Here is a 27,503-nt window from a genome sequence, read left to right on the forward strand (position 1 = left end):
CCACCTCTGGGCCCTTGGTCTTGTTCTTCTTTCATATGGCCTACTCCCTACTTCCTGCAAATCTTGACTTAAGAGTGACTTCAGTCAAGCCTTCCCTGGCAACCTTATATAAATTTGAATCCTTCCCCATCCCTGCCCCTACATTTTATACTCTGCTTTAATTTTTCTTTTTAGAACTTAACACTATATGACATAATTTTACTCATTAATTTTATTACTCACCTTACCAGAACATAAGATTCTTGAGTATAGAATTTCTGTCTATATAACAACAATGTCTAGAACATACTAGAAAGCAATAAATTTTAATAAAATGTTGGATAGTGTTTCCTCATTGAGAATGATCCTGTTTTTGTGGCTCTGGGTGGCTCAGTCAGTTAAGCTGCTGACTCTTAATTTCAGCTCAGGTCATGATCTCTTGGTTTTTGGGATTGAGCCCATGACAGGCTCTGTGCTGACAGCACATGGATCCTCTCTCTCCCTCTCTCTCTGCCCTTCCCCCAATCATGCTGTCTCTCTCAAAATAAATAAACATTAAAAAAAATTAAAAAGTAAAATATTTTTTTTTAAAAAACAATGATCCCTTTTTTTAAGGGTAATGTACATATTTATTTTATATGTTATTTAGCTTTTTATTTTAAGTTTGTTTATTTTGAGAGAGAGAGAGTGCATGCATGCAAGCAGAGGAGAGAGAGAGAGAGGGAGAGGGAGAGGGACAGAGGGAGAGAGAGAATACCAAGCAGGCTCTGTGCTGTCCGTGTGGAGCCTGAGGCAGCTCTCGATTTCACGAACTGTTGAGATCATGACCTGAGCTGAAATCAGGAGTTGGTTGCTTAATTGACTGAGCCATCCTGGTGCCCCCACTTAGCTTTTTAAATAAAAAAATGATAAACAATGTAAAATACTTTTTTTAGCATCTATGGTGATAATCATATGGTCTTTCTTTTTAGGTGTATTATGATAATTTATTTTAGTAGCTTTCCTAATTTTGTAATTCTAGAATAAATTTCAGAAATGATTTATTATTCTTACAATGTGCTGCTAAATTCTTTTTGCCAGTGCTTTGTTTAGGAATTTTTTTATTGTTAATTCACAAGTGAGATTTTCTTTTTATACAGTCTTCAGGCATTGATAAAAATATATATGAACTGGAATTTGGATGTTTTCCTTTTCCTCTGATCTGGAAAGGTGATACAGTATTAGAATTATTTTTTCTTTAAATGCTTCATAGAATTCTGTGGAACCATCTGGACCTGGGTCTTTCTTGGTAGGAATGGTCACACTTTGTTAACTTTATTTCTTCTGTGGATATTAGTTTGCTTAGGAAAATTTCTTTCTTTTGTGGTTAGTTTTATTCAGTTATATTTCCTTAGAATTATTATCTCAGACATGTTTTCAAATTGATTTGCACAGAGTTGACCAAAGTAGTCTGTTATTTTTTAATTTTGTCTGTGTTATATTTTCCCAGTTGACTAATTTTGTGTATTTGGGCTTTTCCTTTTTTTTTTTCCCCTACTAGTTTAGGTGCTTGTGGTTTTTTTCATTTATTTTTTTTTTTTTCTTTTTTAAAATAGTAATCTTTGGGGTTTAATTTTCAACTTTTAATTTTATTTTGTTGTTTCAAACTTACTAATTTTTGCTTTTATCTTGAGTAGTAAGTCCTTTCTTCCCCTTTCCTGTGGTTTATTTTATTGTTACTTCTTTACCTGAGTCAGATGCTTATTTTTTTTTTCATTCTTTAATAACTCTGTAGGAAGGTGCCATTTTTTCACAGTGCTCTGAAGATTTTTATCTTTAGTTTTGAGAAATATGACTATGATGTATCCTTGCATGGATTTCTTAAAGTTGTAGCCTTTTGAGGATTCACTTGGCTTAAATATGTGGGTTGATTACTTTTGCCAAGTTTGGGACATTTTCAGCCGTTATCTCTCAAACTTTTTCACATCTGCCCTCTTTATCTCCTTTTGGGACTTCAGTGACATGAGTGTTATATCTTTTGTTATAGTCCCATAAATCCCTGAACCTCTTAATTATTTTCAGTTGCTTCTCTCTTGCTCACATTGGATGCTTTCTGTTGCTTTCTGTTCAAGTTCGCAGGTTTTTCCCCCTCTGTTTTTGAGTCTATTGAGTTTTTAACTTATTTTATTTTGGTTATTGTATTTTTGTTTCTTTTTTATAACTTCTTTTTATTTGCTGAGATTTTCTGTTTCTTTGCAAGATTTTCTATTTTTTTCATTTGTTTTAAGCATGTTTGTCATTGTTTATTGAAACATTTTTATGATGGTTGCTTTAAAATCCTTGTTAGGTAATTCCAGCCTCTTAATGTTGGTGCTGTATTATTATCTTGTTGTTGCTGTCTGTTGATTGTCTTTTCATTTTCAAATTTATAATTTTCAAATTTAGGCCTTTTCCTAATTCTTGGTGCAATGAGTTATTTTATATTAAAATATCTTGGGAGATGCCTAGGTGGCTCAGTCGGGTAAGCATCTGACTCTTGGTTTTGGCTCAGGTCATGGTCTCACGGGATCATGGGTTCCAGCTCTGCATCAGGCTCCACGCTGACAGTGTAGGACCTGCTTAGGATTCTCTCTCTCTCCCCCTCTGCCCCTCCTCTGCTCATACTCTCTCAAGAAAAAAAAAAAATCTTGGCCATTTGGGTATTGTATTAAGAAACTCCAGATCTTATTTAAACATTTTGTTTTGACAGGCACCATTTGATAGTATCATAATGCCAGTGATAAAGGGATGTGCCACCTACTGCCAAGTTGGAGGGGTCAAAGTTTAGGTTCCCCACTCAGCTTCTGTTGTCACCCTGGTGGAGAGGGTGTCTCCTTACTGATGGATGGAGCTAGGACTTCAGGCTGACACCACCCTGGCTGGGACAGAGTAGGGTGCCTCATGACTTCATGGCCTCCACTGACAGCAAGATTGGGGGAATCATAGAGGGGGAGGTTGTTATTATTGAAGAGTGGTGAAAAAGTTGACTTTCTACTAGACCTCTTCTATCCCCACCCTAGAGTAGAGGAAAAGGGCTCCTTGTTATTAGCAAGTAAGAATGGACGTCCAGAGTCCCCATGTGTTCTCCACTGACATTGCTGGTACAGGGGGTATCCTCATTACCCCTGGGATGTCCCACCTCTCTTCTTGGCCTTTTCTGACAGTACAGTTTGGAGGACAGTTGCCTTGTGATAGCCTGATGAGTATGGAAGTCTAGGCTCCTCATTTGGCTTTTGTACCTTTTTCAAAAATTAATTGACCAAATATGTGTGGGTCTATTTCTGGACTCTTATATTTCACTGATCTTTTTGTCTGTCTTTATGCTAATACTATACTATGTCAATTATAGCCCTCCAACTGCTTCTTTTTCAAAGTTGTTTTAGCTATTCTGGGTTCTTTGCATTTCCATGCGATTATCAAAGTTAGTTTGTTGATTTGGTTATACCCTTGTTTCTATTACAGGTTAGCACCATAATAAAACATAATTGTGTGTTGCTTAATTTTATGATCTTTATTAAATAAATAAAACCTGTTCAAAAAATGTCTGAGAAAATTTAGAAAATACTATAGATAAGCAAAAATTTAAAAGATATATTAAAATCACCCAGACTTTAAATGTAAAAGACCATTAAGAAATATGGATTATAAAGTGCAATCATATATTACACAATGCATATGTGGCATGAGTATATTGCGTATTTATGTCAAGATATTATATAGGTATCACAGGTATATTTATTCATATGCACAGAAGACAATTTATTTGGGAATTTATATACCAAAATCGTAGTAATGATTATCTTTGGATGGCATGATAAAGGATGAACTATGTTTAATCTTATCACATTATTCTCATTCAGCTATCAAAGGCTAATGCAAGAATTGTTCTATTGCTATTGTTATACTTGTATAATTTGGTGCTTCAATAACAAACATTTAATGAGATTAGAAATTTTTTTCCTTTTCCTTTTCTTTATTCTTTATTTCAAAAATAGTTTCACCAGAGTCCCTTTCTACTGCCAAGTAGCAAGAAGAAACGGACTAGTAAACAGTACAAGTTGATGCGACTTCCATTTGCAAGGTAATTGCTTCAAACTTGGTTAAATACTTGCACACCTCTACCTAGATAAAACTTTGAACAGTTTTTATTTGGGTCTTCTTCCTTGAAACATAGAAAAACATTTAAAAATAAATAATGAAATACTTGTTAACATTGTACCAGTGAAAGAAATTGAAAGCATAATCGAATAGAGTTCAGTTTTAAACTTTGAAATAATATTCAGCTTTCCCATAGACTGTAGAGAAGAAAGAGCCAAAGGTGAACCTTTAGTTACATGGGTTTGAATTATACTGGTTCAGAGTGTTTAGATTTTTTTTTTAAATTTTTTTCAATGTTTATCATTTTTTAACGTATTTATCATTGAGAGACAGAGAGAGACAGAGCATGAGCATGGGAGGGGCAGAGAGAGGAGAAGACACAAGGTTAGAAGCAGGCTCCAGGCTCTGAGCTGTCAGCACAGAGCCTGACACGGGGCTTGAACTCACAAACCGGGAGATCATGACCTGAGCTGAAGTTGGACGTTTAACCAACAGAGCCACCCAGGCGCCCCCAGAGTGTTTAGATTTTTATGTAGCACATTGTGTTTGTGTATGTTGTACAATATTTTGGGTTTCATCAACCTATAGTTGCCTAGTAAGGTAGGAATGAGATGATCTGTAGTTTCTTGGTACAGGTTTTATCTCCAGGGCTCCAAGGAAGCTTACCCATAAATTCAGTAATTATGTGCATCTGTAGTATCTGCTACTCGTTAGTTCTTTTCTTTCTTTTTCCTTAAGTCCCCACTGGCCTCATGTTTTATGCTGGGTAAATCTGGTAACTATTTCTATTTTTATTATCTTGAATACTGCTCCAAGCTTTAAAATTAACTTTCATCATTGCTATTTCCTAACCAAAATTACCACTTCTTGATTAATTTGATTATAAATCATAGTAAACAGCTTATTTCAAACCTGTCATTTTAAAGACAATTTCTGAAGTCCAGAGAGATAAAATGACTTTTCTGAATTGATGGCATTGAATAAAATTCTCTTGTCTGTTAGAGACAGAATTCTTTGTTATGTCATTTACAGGTTTAATGCTTTTATTTAAATGCACAAGTAAATGCACTTACATATTGAAATGCTATCTGTAACATAGTAAAAAATAGTAAAAAATTCTGTATCTACTGTGTCACTCTCTATTCCTTATGTTTATTTTTTGAGGGTGGGGGAGGAGCAATGGAAGGGAAGAGAGAGAGAGAGAGAGAGAGAGAGAGAGAGAGAGAGAGGGAGAGAATATGAATCCCAAGCAGGCTTCACACTGATAGCAGAGGAGCCCAACATGGGGCTCAAACTCATGAACCACAAGATCATGACCTGGACTAAAATCAGGAGTCGGTCCCATAACCAGCTGAGCCACTCAGGCACCCCTAATTGCTGTAGTTTTAAAATAGATACATTTTACTGTCTTGTAGTTCCTTTAGTTTTTTGTTTTTTAAGAATATCTTGGCTGTCATTATGCACACATTTTCCAATTAAGTGTCCTCTTGCGCTATAAAAAATTTCGTTTTTTAGTAGAAATTGGAGTATAATATAGATATTAGAAATATTAGAAATGTTGTAAAATCTTAGAGCTGTGGTGAATTTTCATAAGTAAACACTGTTGTATAATTAGTATCCAGACCAAGAAACAGAACATAGCCAGTACTTCAGACGCCTGCTCTGTGATCCTTTCTAGTCACTACTCACCACCCACCCAAGTATGAACATTATCCTGACTTCTAACATCACAGATCGAACAATTTTGGCTCATTTGAAACTTCTTATAGTGAAATCATAAAACATGTATTTTTATCTCTGGCTTATTTTTGTTGAGCATTATGTTTGTGAGATTCATCTGTATTGTTGTATGTACTTGTAGATCAGGCATTCTCACTGCTGTGTAATGTTGGATGATTATCCCATCATTTATTCATCCTTATGATGATGAGCATTTACTTTGTTTTTGTTTTGGCCTGTTTGTTACAAACAGCGCTGTCATATATAAGCCTTTTGATGGATGCACATACAGATTTCTGTTGGGTATATAGCTAGGAGTAGAATTATTGGGTTTTACATATATTTGGCTTGAGGAGAACCTGCCAAACAGTTTTCTAAAGGGATTATACCAATTTACATTCCTAATAATGTATAAGAATTCCTGTTCTGTATCTCCATCAACACTTGTTATCATCTTTTTCAGTTTAGCCATACTGAGCCATAATAATTAATCATTCATTTCCTTGATAAACAATGAAGTTAAGCACCTGTTTATATGTTTATTTTCTGTTAGATTGTCTTTTTCTTTCTTTCTTTCTTTCTTTCTTTCTTTCTTTCTTTCTTTCTTTCTTTCTTTTTTAAGATTTGCAGTTTCTATACATTGTGTGTAAATTACAAATATCTTTTACTCTGGCTTGCCTTGTCATTCTCTTAATGGTGTCTTTAGATGAACAGAAGTTATTTATAAGAATCTGCTTTATATGTCTCTGTTTTGCCCCTCATGGTTACTACTTTCTGTGGCCTTTCAAGAAAATCGTTACCAATTGGAAGGTCATGAGACATTGCCTTATGTTTTCTTTTAAAAGCTTAATTATAATGGGAAGAAAATAAACAAATAAGTAAATAGCAAGCTTTATTAACTTCCCTTTAATTTTTCTTTTTAAATTTTTTGAGAGAGAGCGGACACAAGGGAGCAAGGGCAAAGAGAGAAGGAGAGAGAGAGAATCCTTCAAGGAGCAGAGAGAGAAAAAGAGAAAGAAGCAGACCTCGCACTCACCCGAGGCAGGGCTTCAGCTCACCCAATGCGGGACTTGAACTCACGAACTGTGAGATCATGACCTGAGCTTAATGAAGTTAGATGCTTAACCAACTGAGCCACCCAGGCGCCCTTCCTTTCATGTTTAGATCTTCAGTCTACCTAGAATTTTGGGTATGATGTGAGGGAAGGGTCATTTTTTTCATGTGTAAATCCTGTTGACCTTGTATCATTTAATGAAAAGACCACCCTTTCCCCACTTCACTGCAGTATTATCTGTATCATAAATCAGATGACTGGGTGTGTATGGGTCTGTTTCTGAACTCAATATTCTATTATGTGAGTTTTGTCAATATCACATCATCTTAATTACTAGCTTTGTAATAAGTCTTGATGTTTGATAGTGTGAGTATCCATTTTCTTTATTTAGGTTTTTGTTCTTGAACATTATCTTGGCTCTTTTGACCCCTTTGCATTTCCAAGTGAATTTTAGAATCAGCTTATCAGTTTATACACACACATGCTCTCTCTTTCAGTTTTGGAATTTTGATTGAGATTATATAGAGTATAGTTCAGTTTGGGGAAAATTGACATTTTATAAAATTGAATGTTCCGTCAATGAACATGGTATATCATTGTTTATTTAGATATTATGTATATTCTCTCATAGTTTTATACTTTTTTGAGTAGTTATTGCATGTCTTAGATTTTTTCCTACTTATCTGATCTTTAGTGCTATTCTGAATGTTATTGGTTTTATTTATTTATTTATAAATGTTTATTTGTTTTTGGGAAAGACAGTGTGAGCAGGGGAAGGGCAGAGGTGGGGGGGGACAGAGGATCCGAAGCGGGCTCTGCCCTGATAGCAGTGAGCCTGATGCAGGACTCACACTCACAAACTGTGAGATCATGATCTGAACCAAAGTTGGGCGGTCAACCAACTGAGCCACCCAGGCACCCCTGAATGTTCTTGTTTTTAACTTTAATATTCTTCTTGATGCTAGTATATAGAAGTACAATTAATTTTTGAATATCAACCTTGTTTCCAGTGACCTTGCTATTAATTTTAATAGTTTATCTGTAGGGTTTTTTTCCATTTTCTATGAATATAACTTTATTATATATTATATATATTGTAATAGGGACAGTTTCCCCTTCTCTGCTTTAGTTTGTACACCTTTAATTTTTTTCTTACCTTACTTTTTGTTCAGGAAGTAGTGACTACTTTTTGTTCATTAATGAATAAAAGTAATAATAATGGAGATTCTTACTGTGTTCCCATTATTTAATATGTTTGCTTTTGGGTTTTTGTAGGTTCTCCTTAACAGAATAAATAGTTCCTTTGTGCTTCTGGTTTTCATGAATGGCTTTTTAATTTTATCAAATGCTTTTTATGTCACTGTCAAGAATATGTTATTTTTTTCTTTTTTTTCTATTAATGTAATGATTTTTAATATTTTTTCTATTAATGTAATGAATTTTAAACATTGATATTTGAATGTTAAATCATGATTACAATTGTGGAATGAACTGCTCCTGATGATATATCCTTTTGATATGTCAGTAAATTTTACTTGGTAACTTTTTAAAGGATTTTTCCTCATACGTTAATAATAAAGATAATTTATAATATTTCTTTATTGTAATAACTTGAGGTCCTAGTATTCATACTATGCTGGTCACAGTAAATGAGCTGATAAGTACATTTATTTTTTATTTTCTAAAAGTATTTGTGTAAATTTTTTTTCTTTAAATGTTTATGAGAAGTTATCTGGGCCTTTCATAGATAAAGGAATATTCAGGTTTTCTATTTTTTCTTGTGTCAGGTTTGTGTTTTCCACTTTGTCCCTTTAATCTAAAATATCAAATTATTGGCGTATAGTTGTTGAAACAGCTCTAGTTACATGTTTAATGTTTGTAGGATATGTACTGATGTTCTCCTTTTCTTTAATATTGACTTTTCTCAATTTTTTTCTTGATTTATTTTGCTTTAGGGATTTATCAGTTTTATTCATCTTTACAAAATGAATTGTCTTTTGGGCTACGTTGATGTTTCTTTTTAGTATATTTGTTTCCTGTTGAATTTAGTCTGCTCTTTATCATGTCTTGCCTTTCTGTTTTGCTTCTTTTCAAATTAACACTGTGATTATTACTATTCTTATTTATTTCTTGAGCTAGTTTAGATTATTAATTTTCAGACTTTCTTTTAAAAATATGCACTTAAGGTTGTTTTTCTGTAAGTATAGCTTTAGCTGCACTGCACAGTTTTTGATATGCCATATCCTTATTATCACTCAATTCAAAATATTTTTTTTTCTGTTCTGATATATACTTTTATCCATGGGTCATTAACAAGCATACCAAATTTCCAATCAGCTGGATGTTTTTTCAAATTACTTTTTATTGTTGATTTCTAGCCAGTTTCCATTGTAGTTACAGAACATAGATAAATGATTTTAGTCTTTTGAAATTTATTAAGACTTGCATTAAGACACAACTTGGTCTAATTTGGTAAATATTTTGGGTGCACATAAAAAGAATGTATTTTGTGGTTGTTGGATGCAGTATTTTATATATGTCAGTTTTATCAAGTTTACTGATTATATTGTTCAGAAATTCCATATCTTTCTTGCTTCTGTTACCTATTCTATCAGCTACTGAGAGAAGTGCATTAAAGTCTACATCTATGATTATGAATTCATCTGTTTCTCCTTTTAGCTTAGTCAATTTTTGCTTTATGTACTTTAAAGCTGTTAGTAGATGCATGTAAGTTTAGAATTGATTTGTTTTCCTGATGACTTGTTTTGTCAATATGAATTATTTCCAGAAATGACTCTTGCTTTAAAATCTACTTGTCTCAGAGACACCTGGGTGACTTGGTTAAGCATCCAACTTCGGCTCAGGTCATGATCTCTTGGTTCAAGGGTTTAAGCCCCACATTAGGCTCTGTGCTGACAGCTCAGAGTCTGGAGCCTGATTCAGATTCTTCCTCTCTTTGTGCCCCTTCTCCACTCACACTCTGTCTCTCTCTCTCACTCAAAAATAAATAAACATTTTTTTTTTAAGTGTACTTAGCCGATAGAACATTTCTCTGTACAGTAGAACTTTGGATTGCAAGTAACTTGTTCTGTGAGTGTTCCGCAAGAAGAACAAGCATTTCCAATAAATTTTAACTTATAAATGAGCGATGTCTTGCAATATGAGTAGTATGTGACACCAAATGTCACATAATCACAACTGAACCAATGGCTCTTGAAATTTGCTTTGATATTGAAGTGCTTTGGATTACACAAGCATGTTTCTGGAACAAATTATGCTCTCAAACCAAAGTTTTACTGTATATCTTTTTCTATAACTTTACTTTCAAATTCTGTTATATTTAAAATGCATATAATTACAGGGCGCCTGGGTGCTGCAGTCGGTTGAGCGTCTGACTTCAGCTCAGGTCATGATCTCACAATTTGTGAGTTTGAGCCCTGCATCAGGCTCTGTGTTGACAGCTCAGAGCCTAGAGCCTACTTCGGATTCTGTGTCTCCCTCTCTCTCTACCCCTCCCCTGCTCATACTCTGTCTCTCTCTCTCAAAAATGAATAAACTTAAAAAAAAATGCATATAATTTTATTTTTTTAAAAAAATTCAGTTTAACATCTCTTTTAATTAGAATGTTTAATATGTTTACATTTAATATAATTGCTGATATAATTGGATTTATATCTGTCATCTAGTTATTTTATTTTTTAATTTTTTAAACATTTATTTTTGAGAGACAGAGAATGAGCATGGGAGGAGCAGAGAGAAGGGGAGACACAGTACCTGAAGCAGGCTCCAGTTCTCTGAGCTGTCAGCACAGAGCCCGACGTGGGGCTTGAACTCACGAGTAGTGAGATCATGACCTGAGCCGAAGTCAGATGCTTAACCAACTGAGCCACCCAGGCACCCCTATTTTATTTTTTTTAAGTTTGTTTATTTCTTTTGAGAGAGACGAAGAGAGTGTGAGTGGGGCAGGAGCAGAGAGAGAATCCCAAGCAGGCTCTGTGCTGTCAGTGCAAAGCCAGATGTGGGGCTGGATCCTACAAACCATGAGATTACGATCTGAGCTAAAATCAAGAGTTGGACACTTAACCCACTGAGCCACCCAAGCAGCCCTAGTTATTTTCTACTTGAGCAACCTGTTTTATGTTCCCTTTTCTCTCCTTTCTTGATTTCTTTTGAAATAAAATATTTTTTGTTATTTACATTTGTTAACTATTAATTTGTTATCATCTACTGTTCCTTTATAATTACTCTAGTGATAGCAGCATTCATCCTTATATTGTTTTAACTCTCTAATACAAATTATTACTTTACCACTTTCTCAATAATGTTAGCACCTTAGAATGCTTAAGCTCCACATTTCTGTGTCCTACCTTTATGTAAATCTTATGTATTTTCATTTTCTATATATTTTAATCCCACAAATTGCTACTTTCATTTTTTTGTGTAGTCAAGATTCATTTAAATGATCTACATATTTAACTGTTCAATTTTTTCATATTGCTTCCTGCATTTTTTTAATTGCCCACTCACAGCTTTTTCCTCCAGCTTTACTGAGATAAAATTTACAAATAAGCTTCTTTCATTTTGATATTTCCTTTTAAGATAATATTCCTTCTGCTGAAAGAAATTCTTTATTCTTTCTTTTAATGCAGTTCCTGGCAATGAATTCATTCAGCTTTTGTTTTTCTGGAAACTTTTTATTTCATCTTCATTTTTGAAGAGTATGTTTGCAATTTAAAAATATTAGGTTGGGAATCATTTTTAGTGATTTAAAGATGTTATTTTATTGTCTGTGGCTTCTGGCTTTTCTTTTGAAAAGGTAGCACCTTTTTTGCAAGTTGAAGAAAGACATTCCTTTTTTTTTCTTTCTGAATTAACAGGGCTATTTTTTAAATTTATTTTTAATTTAAATCCAAGTTGGTTAATATATAGTGTAATAATGATTTCAGAAATAGAATTTAGTGATTCATCACTTAGATATAACACCCACTGCTCATCCCAACAAGTGTCTTCCTTAAAGCCCCTCACCCATTTAGCTCGTCTCCTAACCCAACACCCGCCAGTAACCCTCAGTTTGTTCTCTGTATTTAAGAGTCTCTTATGGTTTGTCTCCCTCTCTTTTTATACTATTTTTCTTCCCTTCCCTTATGTTCATCTGTTTTGTATTTAAAATTCCACATATAAGTGAAATCATATGATATTTGTCTCTCTGGCTGGCTTATTTTTCTTAGCATAATACATTCTAGTTCCATCTATGTTGTTGCAAATGGCAAGATTTCATTTTTTTGAACCCCAAGTAATATTCCATTGTATATAAATATCACATCTTCTTTATCCATTGATCAGTAAATGGACATTTGGGCTCTTTCCATACTTTGGTTGTTGTCAATAGTGCTGCTATAAACATTGGGATGCACGTGCCCCTCCGAATCAACACTCCTGTATCCTTTGGATAAATACCTAGTAGTGCAATTGGTGGGTCATAGGGTCTATTTTTAATTTTTTGAGGAACCTCCATGCTGTTTTCCAGAGTGGCTGCACCAGTTTGCATTCCCACCAACAGTGTTGTTTCCCAAGTTGTTAATCTTAGCCATTCCGACAGGTATGAGATGGTATCTCATTGTGGTTTTGATTTGTATTTCCCTGATGATGAATGATGTTGAGCATTTTTTCATGTGTCTATTAGCCATCTGGAGGGAAAGACCTTCCTTTTTATTCTGGTTTGCTCATTGTTTTTATAATGAATTTGTATTTTGTCAAAAAAATTTTTTTCTATCTGGAGAGAATCATGACTTTTCTCCTTTATATCTGGTTTCATCAATGTTTTTTCTCAGTTTTTCTTCCATTTCATATTTCATTGGTGTCTGCTCTTTATTATTTCCTTTATTTTACTTTTTTAAAATTGAGATATATTTTTCCTTTCTGTTAATGTGGTGACTTCAGTTTATTTGCGTTAAACCAAATTTTTATGTCACAAATTCCACTTGGTCATGGTGTATTATTCTTCCTATACATTGATGGATATGATTTGCTAACATTTTCTTTAATTTTTTTATCTGTATTTATAAGGGATATTGGTCTATAAACTTCTTACTGTAATTTTGATGGGTTTTGATAAGAGTTGTGCTGGCTTTGTAAAATGAAGAAATATTCCCTCTTCATTTTTTGAGTTTGTAAAACTGGTATCTCTCCAGTAAGTGTTTGAAAGAATTAATAAGATAGGTAATTTGGATGTGAGTTTTTAATTTATTTATTTTTTTTAATTTTTTTTAACGTTTTATTTATTTTTGAGACAGAGAGAGACAGAGCATGAACGGGGGAGGGGCAGAGAGAGAGGGAGACACAGAATCGGAAGCAGGCCCCAGGCTCTGAGCCATCAGCCCAGAGCCCGACGCGGGGCTCGAACTCAAGACCGCGAGATCGTGACCTGAGCTGAAGTCGGACGTTTAACCGACTGAGCCACCCAGGCGCCCCGAGTTTTTAATTTATTAATTTGATTTCTTAAATAAATATGGAGCTCTTCAGATTTTCTGGTTCTTTTTAAGTCAATTTAGAAAATGTTTGTCTTTCCAGAAAATCATCCATTTTATCTAGGCAGTCAAGTTTTTTGTTATAAAGTTGTCTATAAAATGCCCTTATTATACTTTTTTTAAAACGTTTTTAACGTTTATTCATTTTGAGAGACAGAGCGTGAGTGGGGGAGGGGCAGAGAGAGAGGGAGACACAGAATCAGAAGCAGGCTCCACGCTCTGAACTGTTAGCACAGAGCCTGACACGGGGCTCGAATTCACAAACCAGGACATCGCGACCTGAGCCGAAGTCAGGTGCTTAACCAACTGAGCCACCCAGGTGCCCTGTCCTTATTAAACTTTTAATTGTCTGTGAGGTCTGTAGTGAGGTTCTTTCTCTCATCCTGGTTATTGGTAATTTGTATCTCTTTTTTTTTTTTTTTTTAATTTATCAAGCTAGCCATAGTGTTGTCAGTTTTATTGATCCCTTAAAGACCCAGCTTCTGGTTTTTTAAATATTTCTTTTTAGTTTTTCTTCCATTTCATACTTCACTGGTGTCTACCCATTTATTTATTTATTTATTTATTTATTTAAATGTATATTTATTTTTGGAGAGACAGAATCTGAGTGTGGGAGGGGCAGAGAGAGAGAGAGGGAGACACAGAATCCAAAGCAGGCTCCAGTCTCTGAGCTGTCAGCACAGAGCCCCAATGCAGGGCTCCAACTCACAGACCACAAGATCACGACCTGAGCTGAAGTTGGATGCTTAACTGACTGAGCCACCCTGGTGCCCCAAGTATCTGCTCTTTATTATTTCCTTTCTTATACTTATTTTTTAAAATTGAGATATAATTCACATAACAAAGTTTTCCATAACTGGAAATACACCCTTTTAAAGTGTATAGTATAGTGGATTTGACTGATTGATTGATTGGTTGATTGATTGATTTAGAGAGCAAGCACAGGGGAGAGACAGAATCTTAAGCCAGCTCCACACTCCACACAAACCCTAACGTGGAGCTTGATCTCATGACTGGGAGATTGTAACCTGAGCCAAAATCAAGAGTTGGATGCTTAACCAACTGAGCCCCCAGGCACCCCACAGGGGATTTTAATATATTCACAAAATTTGCAATCCTCACCACTGTGTAATTCCAGAATATTTTCATTACATCAGAAAGAAAGCCTGTATCCATCAACAGTCACTTCCCATTCTCCTCTTCTCCAGCCCCTGGCAACCACTAAACCGGTTTTTGTCTGTCTCTATGGATTTGCCTGTTTTGGACGTTTCATATCAATGGAATCATACAATATGTGGCCTTTTGTGTCTGGCCTCCTTCACTTAGCGTACTATTTTCAAGTTTCATCCATGTTGTAGCATGTATTAGTACTTCATTCATTTTTATGACAGAATAATTTTCAGTTGTTTGCATCTACCATATTTTGTTTACCCATTCATCAGTTAATGAACATTTGTGCTGTTGTTACTTTTTGGCTATTATGAGCAATGGTACTATGACTATTCATACAAAAGTTTTTGTGTGGACATAGTTTTCAGCTTATGCCTACAAGTAGAATTGCTGAGTCCTATAATAACTGTATGTTTAACTTTTGGAGGAACCACCAAACTGTTTGCCAAAGCTGCTGCATTGTTTTACATTTCTATCAGCAAAGTATTAGGAACCCAATTTCTTTACATCCTCACCAACACTTGTTATTACCAGTCCTTTTGATTACAGCCATTGTAGTGGGTATGAAGAGGTATTTCATTGTGGTTTTGATTTGGATTTCCCTAATGATTAATGATACTGAGAATATTTGCATAATGAGCATATTTTCATGATCATTTTATATCAGGATCATTCTGTCGGTTATCTTTTTCTCTTGAATTTGAATATTTTTTCCTGTTGCTTTATATTTTGAATAATATTGGATTGTATCCTGGATATTGTAAATCCTGTGTTGTAGAAAGTCTGGATTCAGGTGTTTTCTTCCAACAAGTTTGATGTTTTTATTTTAGGCAGTTACCTTGTCTGAACTCAAATTTATTATTTCCCTGTGAGGGGCAACATATGAAATCTCATTTCAGTTCGTTTATCCTTAGTGGGGTTGGTTGGAATCTTCTTCACATATTTGTGATTTATGGGTCAGCCAGAGATTGGGGGGGGGCAGTTTACACACAAAATTTGGCCTTCCCCTCTCTATCTCATCTGTTATTTCCCCCATCACACACATTTTGCAGCTGTCATAATTATCCCTAATTTTGACCTTGAATCAATAAGAATGTAGACTTCTAACTTTTTAAAAATGTGGCACTGGCTGAGGTTGTAAGCTCATCTTTTTTTAAGTGCTTTTTGTTTACTTTCCAGTTACTTCAGGTTGTTTTTAAAAATGTACATATTTTTAAAATGTTTATTTTTGAGAGAGAGAAAGAGAGGGAGGGGCAAAGAGTGGAAGACAGAGAATCCCAAGCAGGATCTGAGCTGACAAGCCCAAATCACGGCTTATACTCACCAACTGTGAGATCATGACCTGAGCCAAGATGAAGAGTCAGACACTTAACTGACTGAGCCACCCAGGCACCCCATTTTTTAAAAATATTTTATCCAGAATTTATAGTCATTATGTTTGATAGAGTTGACTTAAAAATAGCTATTCAGCCATTACCAGAAGCAGAACCTCTCTCCTCTCTGTTTATTTTTGTTGACTTGTTTTTTCAAGTGGCATAGAAATTACTTCCCAATGGCTATTCTATTTGTTGCTTTTAAATTTTTAACAAATATTTGTCAATATTTATTCTTATTATTGTCAATAATTTTTTAATATCTGTGATTTGTTTGGCATTCAAGGCAAAGTCTTTATTGTTGGAGGATATTAATCCTCATTCTTTGAACTCAAGGTCAGTTTATCAAATTATTTCTGTAGGTTACTGTCTTCCCTCCACCCCCAACTACATTTAACTAACTACTCTAGGAATATGGCTCTAGTTTACATGGATGCCTTTTGGAAACATAGCTAACTTTAGTTCACACATAACTTTACGTATAATTGTACTTCTTTGAAACTAGAGAAAGAGTTTTGGGTATTCCATAAAATTAATTGTAAGAAAACAAATATTATATATGATTGAGTATTTGTAAGTATGTCTGAACTTTATTCATTTAATTAGTATTATCCTAAATGGCCAACCAGTGATTATATCAATTATTTCTTTTTGAGGCCGCTGGGGCTCTGGGAGTAAGAAGCCTTCCTGTTCTATACTATTAGAAACTATCTCTTTCCTACCTATAGTTGTCTTCATTGAACACAGAGAGATACCAGAGTGGGTTTATGGTTGGATCTTAAATAAATAGAATATAAAAAAGAACTATCCATGTAATTTTCTAAATAATGTTTATAAAATACAAAATTCTTCATTCATTTCCACTTGCCTTTAGGGTTCCATTAACTTCAAATGATGACGATGATGATGATGATAAAGAGAAAATACAATATGATGACAATATTATAGCAAAGACATCACCTGATATTCCCTTTTCAGTATCAACAAGACAATCTTTATCAAGTCAGTATAACTTGGAATTGTTATTTCTTAAAGAAAATAATCATCATTTGTGTGGTTTAGATGATTCAGACATATTTCTTCTATTGCTATGCTTCCCAAAGATGAATATCAGTATTAATTTTGAATATCAGTATTAAAAAGTTACATTCATCGGATTTTTTTTCTTGAGGCCCAAGGTGTATATGCAGTTAATAAGTTGGACCCTCTTATGTTATAGATATGCTAACTTCTACCATTTAAAACTGCTGGTGAAAAATTTAATTTTTAAGGAAACATGCTGACAAATGTCAGATCCACAGTGGCCTAATACTGTTATTCTGCAAGCAATATTTAGAAATGAATCATCCTGAAGAGCTCTTCTTGGTATCTTATTAGCTTATGAATTGAAAGATACCATATATTTATTTAGTTTCATCTCTCCTTTTCATAGACAATAAAACTGGAGGTCTAGATAGATTTAGTGACTTTTTCAAGATCATAGTCAAAATAAAAACTTGGGCCTGGAAAATGGTTGAGCCAGAGAAAATGATGACACTTATGTTTTATTTATGTGGTTATTTCTAAAATAATAATCCTTCAGTGGAGTCTGGCTTATGTATTTGTCATAGATTTACAGATTGGATTATAGAACCATAGGTATATTTCATTTAGAACTTAGAATTGTTTTTCCTTTATAAAAATTGATGTGTGTGTGTGTGTGTGTGTGTGTGTGTGTGTGTATACATATATATATACATATATATGTATATATATATATACACATAAATTTTCACATAAATATTTATATAAATATTAGCTGCCTGCTGATAGCCTTTTGATAGTAATCCTTATCAGAGTTATCACTTTTATTTGGGTTCATTTGCTGGCCTCCTCCCATTTTAGAAATACATGCTAATGGCTCTGTTATCAGCTATATTCCCCAGTACTGTTGGGGCCAAGATAGAGTGAATTCTAAGTATATATTTTCCATAGATACAAATGTAATGACTTGTGAACACTCTGATCATTTCTACTTTATTTTCATTAGTGTAGATTCTTTATAGTATCTGAACAGAACATATTGTCAGAAATCCTCTCTGTGAAACAGTTTGATATTTAATCTAATTTGTTTAAAATAACAAATTCCTTGCCATTACTTATTTCTGAATTTTCTTTCCTCTTATTTTATAGAAAATCATTTCCACTCAGACCAAAGTTCCAAGAATTCTCTAATGAGTGAGATTAGAAATGCCCAGTCAATCAGCCACAGAAAGGAGAAACCATCTCCTAGTAATATAACTGAAAGGAAAAAACGTGTATCATCTTGGGAATCAAATAATCCTTCTACTGACAGTCTTCATGAGATGGATTTAGGTCAACAACAGATTTCAAGTCGAGAATTTAATTGGCATGAGATAAATGATTGTACTAATGAAACAAATATCAAAATGCAGAGAAACATACAGTGCCTTCCTGACTCATCTGAGTCTACAAGTGAACCAGCTGCAGAGTACATGAATCCATTTCAGGGTAGTGATGACTATCAATTGCAGAAAACTGTATATGATGCTGACATGGATTTAACTGCTGGTGAAGTAAGCAAAATTGTTACAGTTTCAACAGGCGCTAAAAATAGAAGTGATAAAAAATCAAATGATTGTGAAATAAAAACTTTCAGAAAAGTGAAAGATTCAAGTTCTGAAAAAAAGAGAGAAAGATCTAAGAGACAATTTAAAAATAGTTCAGATATTGATATTGAGGAAAAGATTGAAAATGGACCAGAAAAAAAATCAGTTGTCGTGGATGGCAAAGGGAATTCAGAAGATCCAAATTTTATTTTCAGTGCTGAGCAGCTGACTCAGTTGAACATACTGAAGGAAGTAACCCTTCATAATGGCTTTGATCAAGATGACAGAGAAAGTATACAGCATAATAAAAAAAAGAAGAGAATACATGTAACAAATGAACAAGAGGAAACCAACTCTTTCTCCCAAAGTTCAGATAAATTCCAGCAGGAGAGTAAATTTGATATGGGTCAGAGTTCTGTAGCTTATCATAAAAGTAAAGCTTCTAGACAGACATTTGTGATTCATAAGTTAGAAAAAGGTAACTTATTCCCAAACCAAAAAAATAATGAAACCACTTCTGAAAACCTAGAAGTCACAAGTGAGTTTCAAACAGCCGATCTTGCCACCAAAGATAATGGAAGTTTATGTGATTATAAGACCCAGAATATGTCATATTTGAAAAAGGATGTCACTGATAAGCAACCTACTCAGCAACATCAATCAAAAATAAATGAGAAGCTTAGGCAGAAAGTAAATCGGAGGACAGAAATAATTTCTGAATCAAACCAAGTATATGGGGATAGTGGTAAAGATGTGTATGGCCCAGAAAAAGGTAACTTTTCCTTCCAAACCCAAGAGGATAAAGAAACCATGTCTGGAAACCTAGAAGTTTCAGATGAGTCTCAAAAACCTGCTGTTTCCACCATTGGTAATGGAAACCTGTATGATTGTGAGATCCAAAATGTGTTGGATATGCAAAAGCATATCACTAATGTGTACCCTGTTCAGCAAAATGAATCAAAAGTTAATAAGAATCTCAGGCAGAAAGTAAATCGGAAGACAGAAATAATTTCTGAAATTAATCATTTAGATAATGGCAAAAATGCGTATTGCCCAGAAAAGGGTAATTCTTTCTTCCTAACCCAGAAAGATAAAGAAATCATCCCTGAAAATCTAAAAGACCCAAGTGAGTTCCAAACACCTGCCCTTTCTACCAAAGATAGTAGAAAACTATACGATTATGAGACTCAAAATGTTCTAGGAGTGAAAAAGCATATCCATGATATGCAACCTACTTGTCAAAATGAATCAAAAATAGATAAGAAGCTTAGGCAAAAGGTGTGTCGGAAGACAGAAATAATTTCTGAAATCAACCAAGTATATGAGAATAATGACAAAGACATACATGACCCAGAAAAAGATAACTTACTTTCTCTAACCCAAAAGGAAAAAGAAACCATCCCTGAAAACCCAGAAGACTTAAATGAATTTCAGATAGCTGATCCTTCCACTGAAGGTAATAGGAACCTATGTCATGAGACTCAAAACATTTTGGGGGTGAAAAAACATGTTACCGATATGCCACTTGCAAAGCAAAATGAATCAAAAATAAATAAGAGGCTCAGACAGAAAGTAAATCGGAAGACAGAAATAATTTTAGAAATGAACCGAGTAAATGAGTTAAAAAAAAAAGGCGTGCATGACCCAGAAGAAGGTAACTTCTTTTCCCTATCCCAAACAGATAAAGAAACTATTTATGAAAACCTAGAAGTCACAAGTGAATTACAAACAGCTTATCTTTCCACACAAAATAATGGAAATTTGTATGATTATGAGACACAGAATGTGTTGGATTTGAAAAAGCATGTCACTGATATGCGACCTGCTCAACAGAATGAATCAAAAATAAATAAGAAACTTAGGCAGAAAGTAAATCAGAAGACAGAAATAATTTCTGAAAGGTGCCCCATATATGGGGATAATGATAAAGATGTGCATGATCAAGAAAGCTATATAAATGGTCTGGATTTTCAAGTAAATAAATCTAAACAAATACTTGAATGCCAAGGTATTATCAGTGGGTATTCTATGGAAATTGATAGCCATGAAAAGGAAAACTGTGATCAAATTTCAAATCTTTACAAACTAGTTAAAAAGCATGGGAAAGAATCTTCAGGAAAGACAACGATTTTGGCCAAAGGTAAAAAATCTATTTTGCAGTTAGCAGATTCTTTACAGACATCTGTCTCAGAATCAGGTTTAAAATCTATTACTAATGAAGCAGATTCTGATCCTGGTAAGCAGCAGAATCCAAAGGAAAGAACTACAACTCTGAATGAAAAAAAAAACATTCCCTTTGTGGAAGTGATAAAAGAAGGAGAGTGCCAGGTTAGAAAAGTTAACAAAACAGCATCTAAATCAAAGAAAAGGAAGATCATCTATCCTTCTTCAGATAACCATGAAGTAATGCAGGTAATATCTGACACTGATCGGGGAATATCAGCTGAATCTGAACAGGCTAATGAGGAAAAAATTTTGGAAAATGAGAAAGTTGTCAAAATGAAGCCAGACTTTTACACAAAGGCATTTGAATCTTTGTCTCAGGTATATTCACCTAACATACAAGATTCTTCCTTTAACAGTGTTCCTGGGGATTCAGTACCTCTAAGTATTTCTTCTAGTAAAAATCTGATAATAAAAGAAAGTTTTGCCCTGGAGAGCTCACCAATCTTTCAAGTAACAGATGATGTACATGAGAAGATGAAAGGGATGAAATTCAAAGTCAACCAGAGAACACAAAAATCAGAAATAGGTAGGTCAAAAGCTGAAGTGATCAAGTTTTAAAAGTGTATTTTCTTTTTTCCTTTAACCAGTAAAGTATGTCCTGATATTTTTATGGAGTTTAAAATAATATTTAACTGTGTAGCTGATCTATAGAAACAATATACAGTATTTGTTTTGTGTGTGTGAGTTATTTCACTTAGCATAATGCCTTCAAGATCCTTCTGTATTTTTTTTTTTTTTGGTATTGTTTCAAATGGTAGGATTTCCTCATTTTTTATGGGTGAAAAATATTCATAGCGTGTATATATATGTTCTATGCAAATAGAATATATATGTTCTATATATTTGTGTGTGTGTGTGTGTGTGTATGCACACACATACATGCACACACCCAACTTCTTTATGCATTCATCCATCAATGGACATATCTTGGCTATTGTAAATAATGCCTCTATGAACATGGGGGTGCAGATATCTTCTCAAGTTTGAGAACACCAGGATTTTGGTGTATAAAGCTATTCCAGATAGAAGGAATATTGAAGCAGATGAAGTGCAAAAGTTTGAGTTGCAGGCCATTATAGAGGACTGGTGAGTCATCTTTCATCTCTGTATTCCTCGTGGTGCCTTTCACAGAGTAAACAATCGATAACAAATGTTGAATGAATGTGTAGTAATTTGTATGATTCTGTGAATCAAGACTTGTGACTTGTGAAAAATTTTTATCAGCCTATATGTGGCTTCAGGATAAAATATAGTTTGATACTTTGTTTAAAATATTAAATCTCTTTTCCTCTCATTGCTGGAAAAAACACCTGATTTATAAATAATTTCAGTGCTACTATTATAATATTTAAAATTACAACTTAATAATTGTTAAGTTTAAAAATTTGCTGTCAGCTATTTGCAAACCACAAATATCCCATATCTATTTCTATATGGGAGATATCCCGTATCTCTCTCTCTATGCTTATAGTGAAAATAATATTCTTTTCAGGTGGTAGAACACTGCAGGACTTGACAAATACCAGTTTTACTTCAAATAACACTGCTAATGCTGAAAATAAGTCAGAAAATCCATCTTTAGAGCTACCAAGCCGAAGAAGAAGGTGTACTCCTCTCTATTTAAAAGAGCCAAATCTCAAAAGGTAAGTATTTCAGTGATATTAAAGTGATTTCAGTATGATAATATAAAATATATGCTTTAAAAGAAATTCCTGCCTGAATTGTATTTGAACACTTCTGAATATCAGTAGATTTTTGATATATAACAACCACAGTAATGATCTAGATGAGATTTGAAGAAATATCTTCTTTTATTCTTTGAACAGGCTTTGTAAAAAACTGCTGTCTATGATTTGCATAGCACTATTTCTATGTCTGTTATCTTCATTAGTTTTCTACCTTGTTCTCTAGAAAAATTGAAAGTGGCTTTATTTGTTCTTTGGCCTTAAAGACTAATAGCCTTCTTTCTTTTTAAAAATATCAAATTTCCGGGGTGCCTGGGTGGCTCAGTCAGTAAAGCATCCGACTTCAGCTCAGGTCATGATCTCACAGTCCGTGAGTTTGAGCCCCGCTTCAGGCTCTGTGCTGATAGCTCAGACCCTGGAGCCTGTTTCAGATTCTGTGTCTCCCTTTCTCTGACCCTCCCCCGTTCATGCTCTGTCTCTCTCTGTCTCAAAAATAAATAAACGTTAAAAAAAAATTTTAAAAAAAATATCAAATTTCCCCAACAAAGAGAACAAGTACTCCTCCTATTTATACATCACTCAGCTTCAATAGTTATCAATATTTTGCCTTATTTATTTCATCTGTCCTTTTTTGTTGTAGTATTTTTTTTTTAATGTTTTTATTTGTTTTTGAGAGAGAGGGAGAACGAGTGAGCACAAGTTGGGGCAGAGAGAGAGAGGAAGACACAGACTCCAAAGCAGGCTCCAGGCTCTGAGCTGTCAGCACAGAGCCGAATGTAGGGCTCAAGCCATGAGATCATGGCTGAGCCTGAGCTGAAGTTGGATGCTTAACCAACTGAGACACCCAGGCACCCCTGTTGTAGTATTTTTAAAGCAAATCCCTAATATTGGGTCATTTATTCCAAAAGCACTTCTATATATATCTCTCTTAAAAAAAGGAACTTCTTAACAAACTTCTTAACAAAACTAGAAAACCATGATCACATCAATTATCAATATGAATTATCAACAATCTCTTACTGTCATCTAATTACCAATCCCTATTCAAATTCCCTTAAGTATCTCAAAAAATGTCCAGATGCCTTGTACGTGTATTTTATTGAAAATCTCACTTAAAATTTTTTTTTAAAATGTTTGTTTATTTTGGAGAGAGAGAGAGAATGAACAGGGGAGGGGCAGAGAGAGAGGGAGAGAGAATCCCAAGCAGACTCTGCGCTCTCAGCACAGAGCCCGATGTGGGGCTCAAACTCAACAAACTGTGAGATCATGACCTGAGCCAAAATCAAGTCTGATGCTTAACCAACTGAACCATCCAGGCACCCCTCATTTTTTTTAAAAGGGTAAATGAAGGGGCCCCTGGGTGGCTCAGTCGGTTGAGCGGCGGACTTCGGCTCAGATCACGATCTCGCGGTCTGTGAGTTCGAGCCCCGCGTCGGGCTCTATGCTGACAGCTTGGAGCCTGGAGCCTGTTTCCAATTCTGTGTCTCCCTCTCTCTGACCCTTCCCCGTTCATGCTCTGTCTCTCTCTGTCTCAAAAATAAATAAACGTTAAAAAAAATTAAAAAAAAAAAAAAAGGGTAAATGAAGTAGCTTGTTTTGCAGAACCTGATCATATTTGGGATCATATTTTCAAAAAGAGAAAAGTAGTCTTAAATGTTCTTGTCCTTTGCATTATTTCAGTGTTTGCTTCTTTTATAAATGAAAACTGTTGATGGTTCTGACAGGTATTTTAAGACAACCAGCACATGGTAGCAATACAAAGGAGTTATGGTAGAAGAGAAACAAAAGTGAAATAAAGGATCAAAGCGTTTTTTAAATAAAACTACTTTATCGAGTTATATTTCACACACCATCCATATCAACATTTAAAGTGTATACTTCAGGGCTACCTGGGTGGCTCAGTGGTTAAGCGTCTGCCTCTTGATCTCACGGTTTGTGGGATCCAGCCCCATGTCTGGCTTTGTGTTGATAGCACAGAGCCTGCTTGGTATTCTCTCTCTCCCTCTCTCTCTGCCCCTCCCCAATGCTCATGTGCGCTCTCCCTCTCTTTCTCGAAATAAATAAACTTTAAAAAAAGTATATACTTAAGTGTTTTTTTAGTATATTCACAGATATGCATACCATTACCACAATTTTAGAACATTTCTTCATCTCAAAAAGAAACCCCATGCCATTACCCAATATTCCCATACCCCCCAGCCCTAGGTGACCATTCACCTACTTCCTATCTCAGTAGATTTCCCTCTTATGAATATTTCATATGAATGGAATCATAATATGTGGTCTTTGTGACTGGCTTCTTACATTTGGCATAATGTTTTCAGGTTTTATCCATTGTCATAGCATGTATCAGTATTTCATTTCTTTCTAGGACTGAATAATAATCTATCATATAGATAATAACACATTTTATTTATTCACTTGTCTCTTGATGGACATTTGTTTGTTTCCATCTTTTGGTTATTATGAATAATCTTGCTATAAAGATCATTTGCAAGTTTTTGTGTCTACATATGTTTTGGTTTCTCTTGGGTATATGCCTAGTTATGGAATTCCTGGCTCATATGATAACTCTGTTTAATCATTTGAGGACTACTGACTGTTTTGCAAAGCTGCTGCACCATTTTATTCACATTATCACCAGCGATGTATGAGGATTCTGATTTCTCAATTTCCTTGCCTGCACACTTGTTACTTGTTTTTTGATGATTCTAACCATAATAGTGAGTGTAAAGTAGTGGCATGTAATAGTTTTGATTTGTATTTCTCTGATGAATAATGATGTTGAGCATCTTTTCATGTGTTTATTGGCCATTTGTATATCTTCTTCAAAGAAAAATGTATTCAGATCTTTCTCCCTTTTTTTCAATTGGGTTATCTTTTTTGTTACTGAGTTGCAAGTTACACTTTTTTATTTTGAACTAATTTTAGGTTTATCAAAGAGTTATAAAAATAGCATAGAGGTTCCTCACCCAGCTTTGCTTAATTTTAACACAGTACAATGATCTAAATTAGAAAATTAGCATTGGTACATTATTGTCAACTGTAAACGATAGCTGTCCATTATCATCCTTTGCTGTTTTAGAATCCAGGATCTTACCTTGCATATAGTTGTTGTTTTTCCTTAGCCTCCTTCAGCCTATGACACTTCCTTATTCCTTCCTTTTCCTTTTATGACTTTGACAATTTGAAGACTAGTGGTCAGTTATTTTGTAGAATATCCCTTAGTTTGGTTTGTCTTTTGTTTTCTCATGATTACAATGCAGTTTTGCATTTTGGGCAAGAATTCTGCAGAAATGGTGTGTCCTCATTGCATCATATGAAGGGGGTTCATCGTGTCAGTTTGTCTCCGTAATGTTAACCTTGATCACTTGATTGAGGAGGTGTCTGCTGGGTTGTTGTTTTTTTTTTCCACTATAAAGTTACTATCTTTTCCTTTGTCGGTGATGAACATTGGAGAAGTTGCTTTGAATCTGTGCATCCTGTTTTTCCTCAAACTTTCACCCACTAATTTTAGCATCCATTGATGGATCTTGCCTACAACAGTTCTATTTCTTCCTAATAGTGGTTTTCTGTCTCCCTCTTTCCTTCTACATTTATTGGAATTCTGTAAGGAAAAGCTGTTCTTTCTCTCTCATTTATTTATATCACTGTTGACTCATGGATGCTTATTCTGTAAGTTAAAATCTAATACTATCAATAGTTATTTTATTGCTCAGATAATTCCAGCTTGGCTATTAGGATTTCCTTTATGGTGGCTTCCTTCTGTGTTCTTTTAACAAGACCATACTATATTTTGAGCACTTCCTTCCTTTCTGACACAAGATGTTCGAGGGTCATCTTAGTGTTTTTCCTACCCCAACTCCCAAATCAGACACGTTTTCAAAGATCCTGTTTCCTTTGATTGAAGAATTTTATTTAGAAACCATGATCTGGGCACTGGGTACTTTTAATATTTATATTGTGTTGCATTAGTTGGCTATGTTACTGCATAACAGTGTTACCATAAACCTAGTAGCCTAAAACAACATACATTTATTACTCTCAGTTTCTGTGGACCAGGAAGCTGGACTGGCTTAATTGGGTGCTGTACTTAATGTCTCACAAAGCTGTAATTAAGATGTTTTCCAAGATGGTTCTCATCTGGAAGCTCCACTGTGGGAGAATCTGCTTTCAAGGTCACACAGATTGTTGGCAAAATTTATTTCCTTGTAGTTATGGGACAGAGGGCCCCAGCTTCATGCTGTTGGCTGGAGGCTGTCCTCAACTCCTAGAGGCCACTCTCAGCTCCTTGCCAAATGGCATCCCAAAATGGTTCCTTATTTCAAAGCTAACTAGAGTCTGGAGAGCAAATCCTTTAGCAAACAGAGTATTATATGGTGAAATGTCATCTTAGAAGTGAGACATCCCATCACCTTTGCCATATTGGTTAAATGCGAGTCACAGTTCCTTAAAGAGAGGGAGTTAACCCAAGGGCATGAATATCATTATGAGTGTGTTGGGAGGGATCTTCTTAGAGGCTGGTTACCACAGGGGTCATTGCTGTTAGGCCCTCTCAGCAGACAGAGCTAGGAAATGTATGTATGTATGCTAATCCCTACGTATACACACTTTCATATTTTTCTATTTGTATATGTAGTAAAAACAATGAGTTTATATTGTTATCTCTGATTCCAGTTCAACACCACAGGGTTCATTTTAGCTTTGCTTATTCATGATTTCTTCATCAGCAAGAAGCATGGCTTTCATTATCTATAATACATTTCCTTATTTTTTCATTTGTAGCATACACATAAAGTAGTTTCAGAATTGCTGACTCCTATCCCTGTGAGAAACATATTTACTAACTAGATTATAACACTTAGATTTGGTTCTTTTTGTCATGGTTTAGTTCTTTTCCTTACCATAACACCTTTCCAAAGTAGTTATGTTATTCACTTGTAATTTATTTAGGTACATTTGTTATTGTTGGTATTCCATTTTCTTCTGTTTCTTGGTAGGTTTTGTTGTTTACCTTGAGGTATGTGAAATATTTGGTTTATACA

At 34.6% G+C, this 27,503-nt stretch overlaps 1 protein-coding gene across 5 annotated transcripts in view; it reads left to right on the top strand.

Moving 5' to 3' along the window:
- The window catches only part of SGO2 (shugoshin 2), a 69,483-nt gene that overhangs the window by 36,770 nt on the left and 5,210 nt on the right, over positions 1-27,503 (top strand). For all 5 annotated transcript variants that reach the window (XM_019838430.3, XM_019838427.3, XM_011285458.4 and 2 more), the window contains 4 exons: positions 3,993-4,078; positions 16,813-16,940; positions 18,111-21,299; positions 22,266-22,416. In XM_019838430.3, coding sequence (XP_019693989.1) covers positions 3,993-4,078; positions 16,813-16,940; positions 18,111-21,299; positions 22,266-22,416 — 3,554 coding nt within the window. The remainder of the gene's footprint in view (positions 1-3,992; positions 4,079-16,812; positions 16,941-18,110; positions 21,300-22,265; positions 22,417-27,503) is intronic.

This window comes from Felis catus, chromosome C1 (genome assembly GCF_018350175.1).
Source record: "Felis catus isolate Fca126 chromosome C1, F.catus_Fca126_mat1.0, whole genome shotgun sequence".
Lineage (NCBI taxonomy): Eukaryota > Metazoa > Chordata > Mammalia > Carnivora > Felidae > Felis > Felis catus.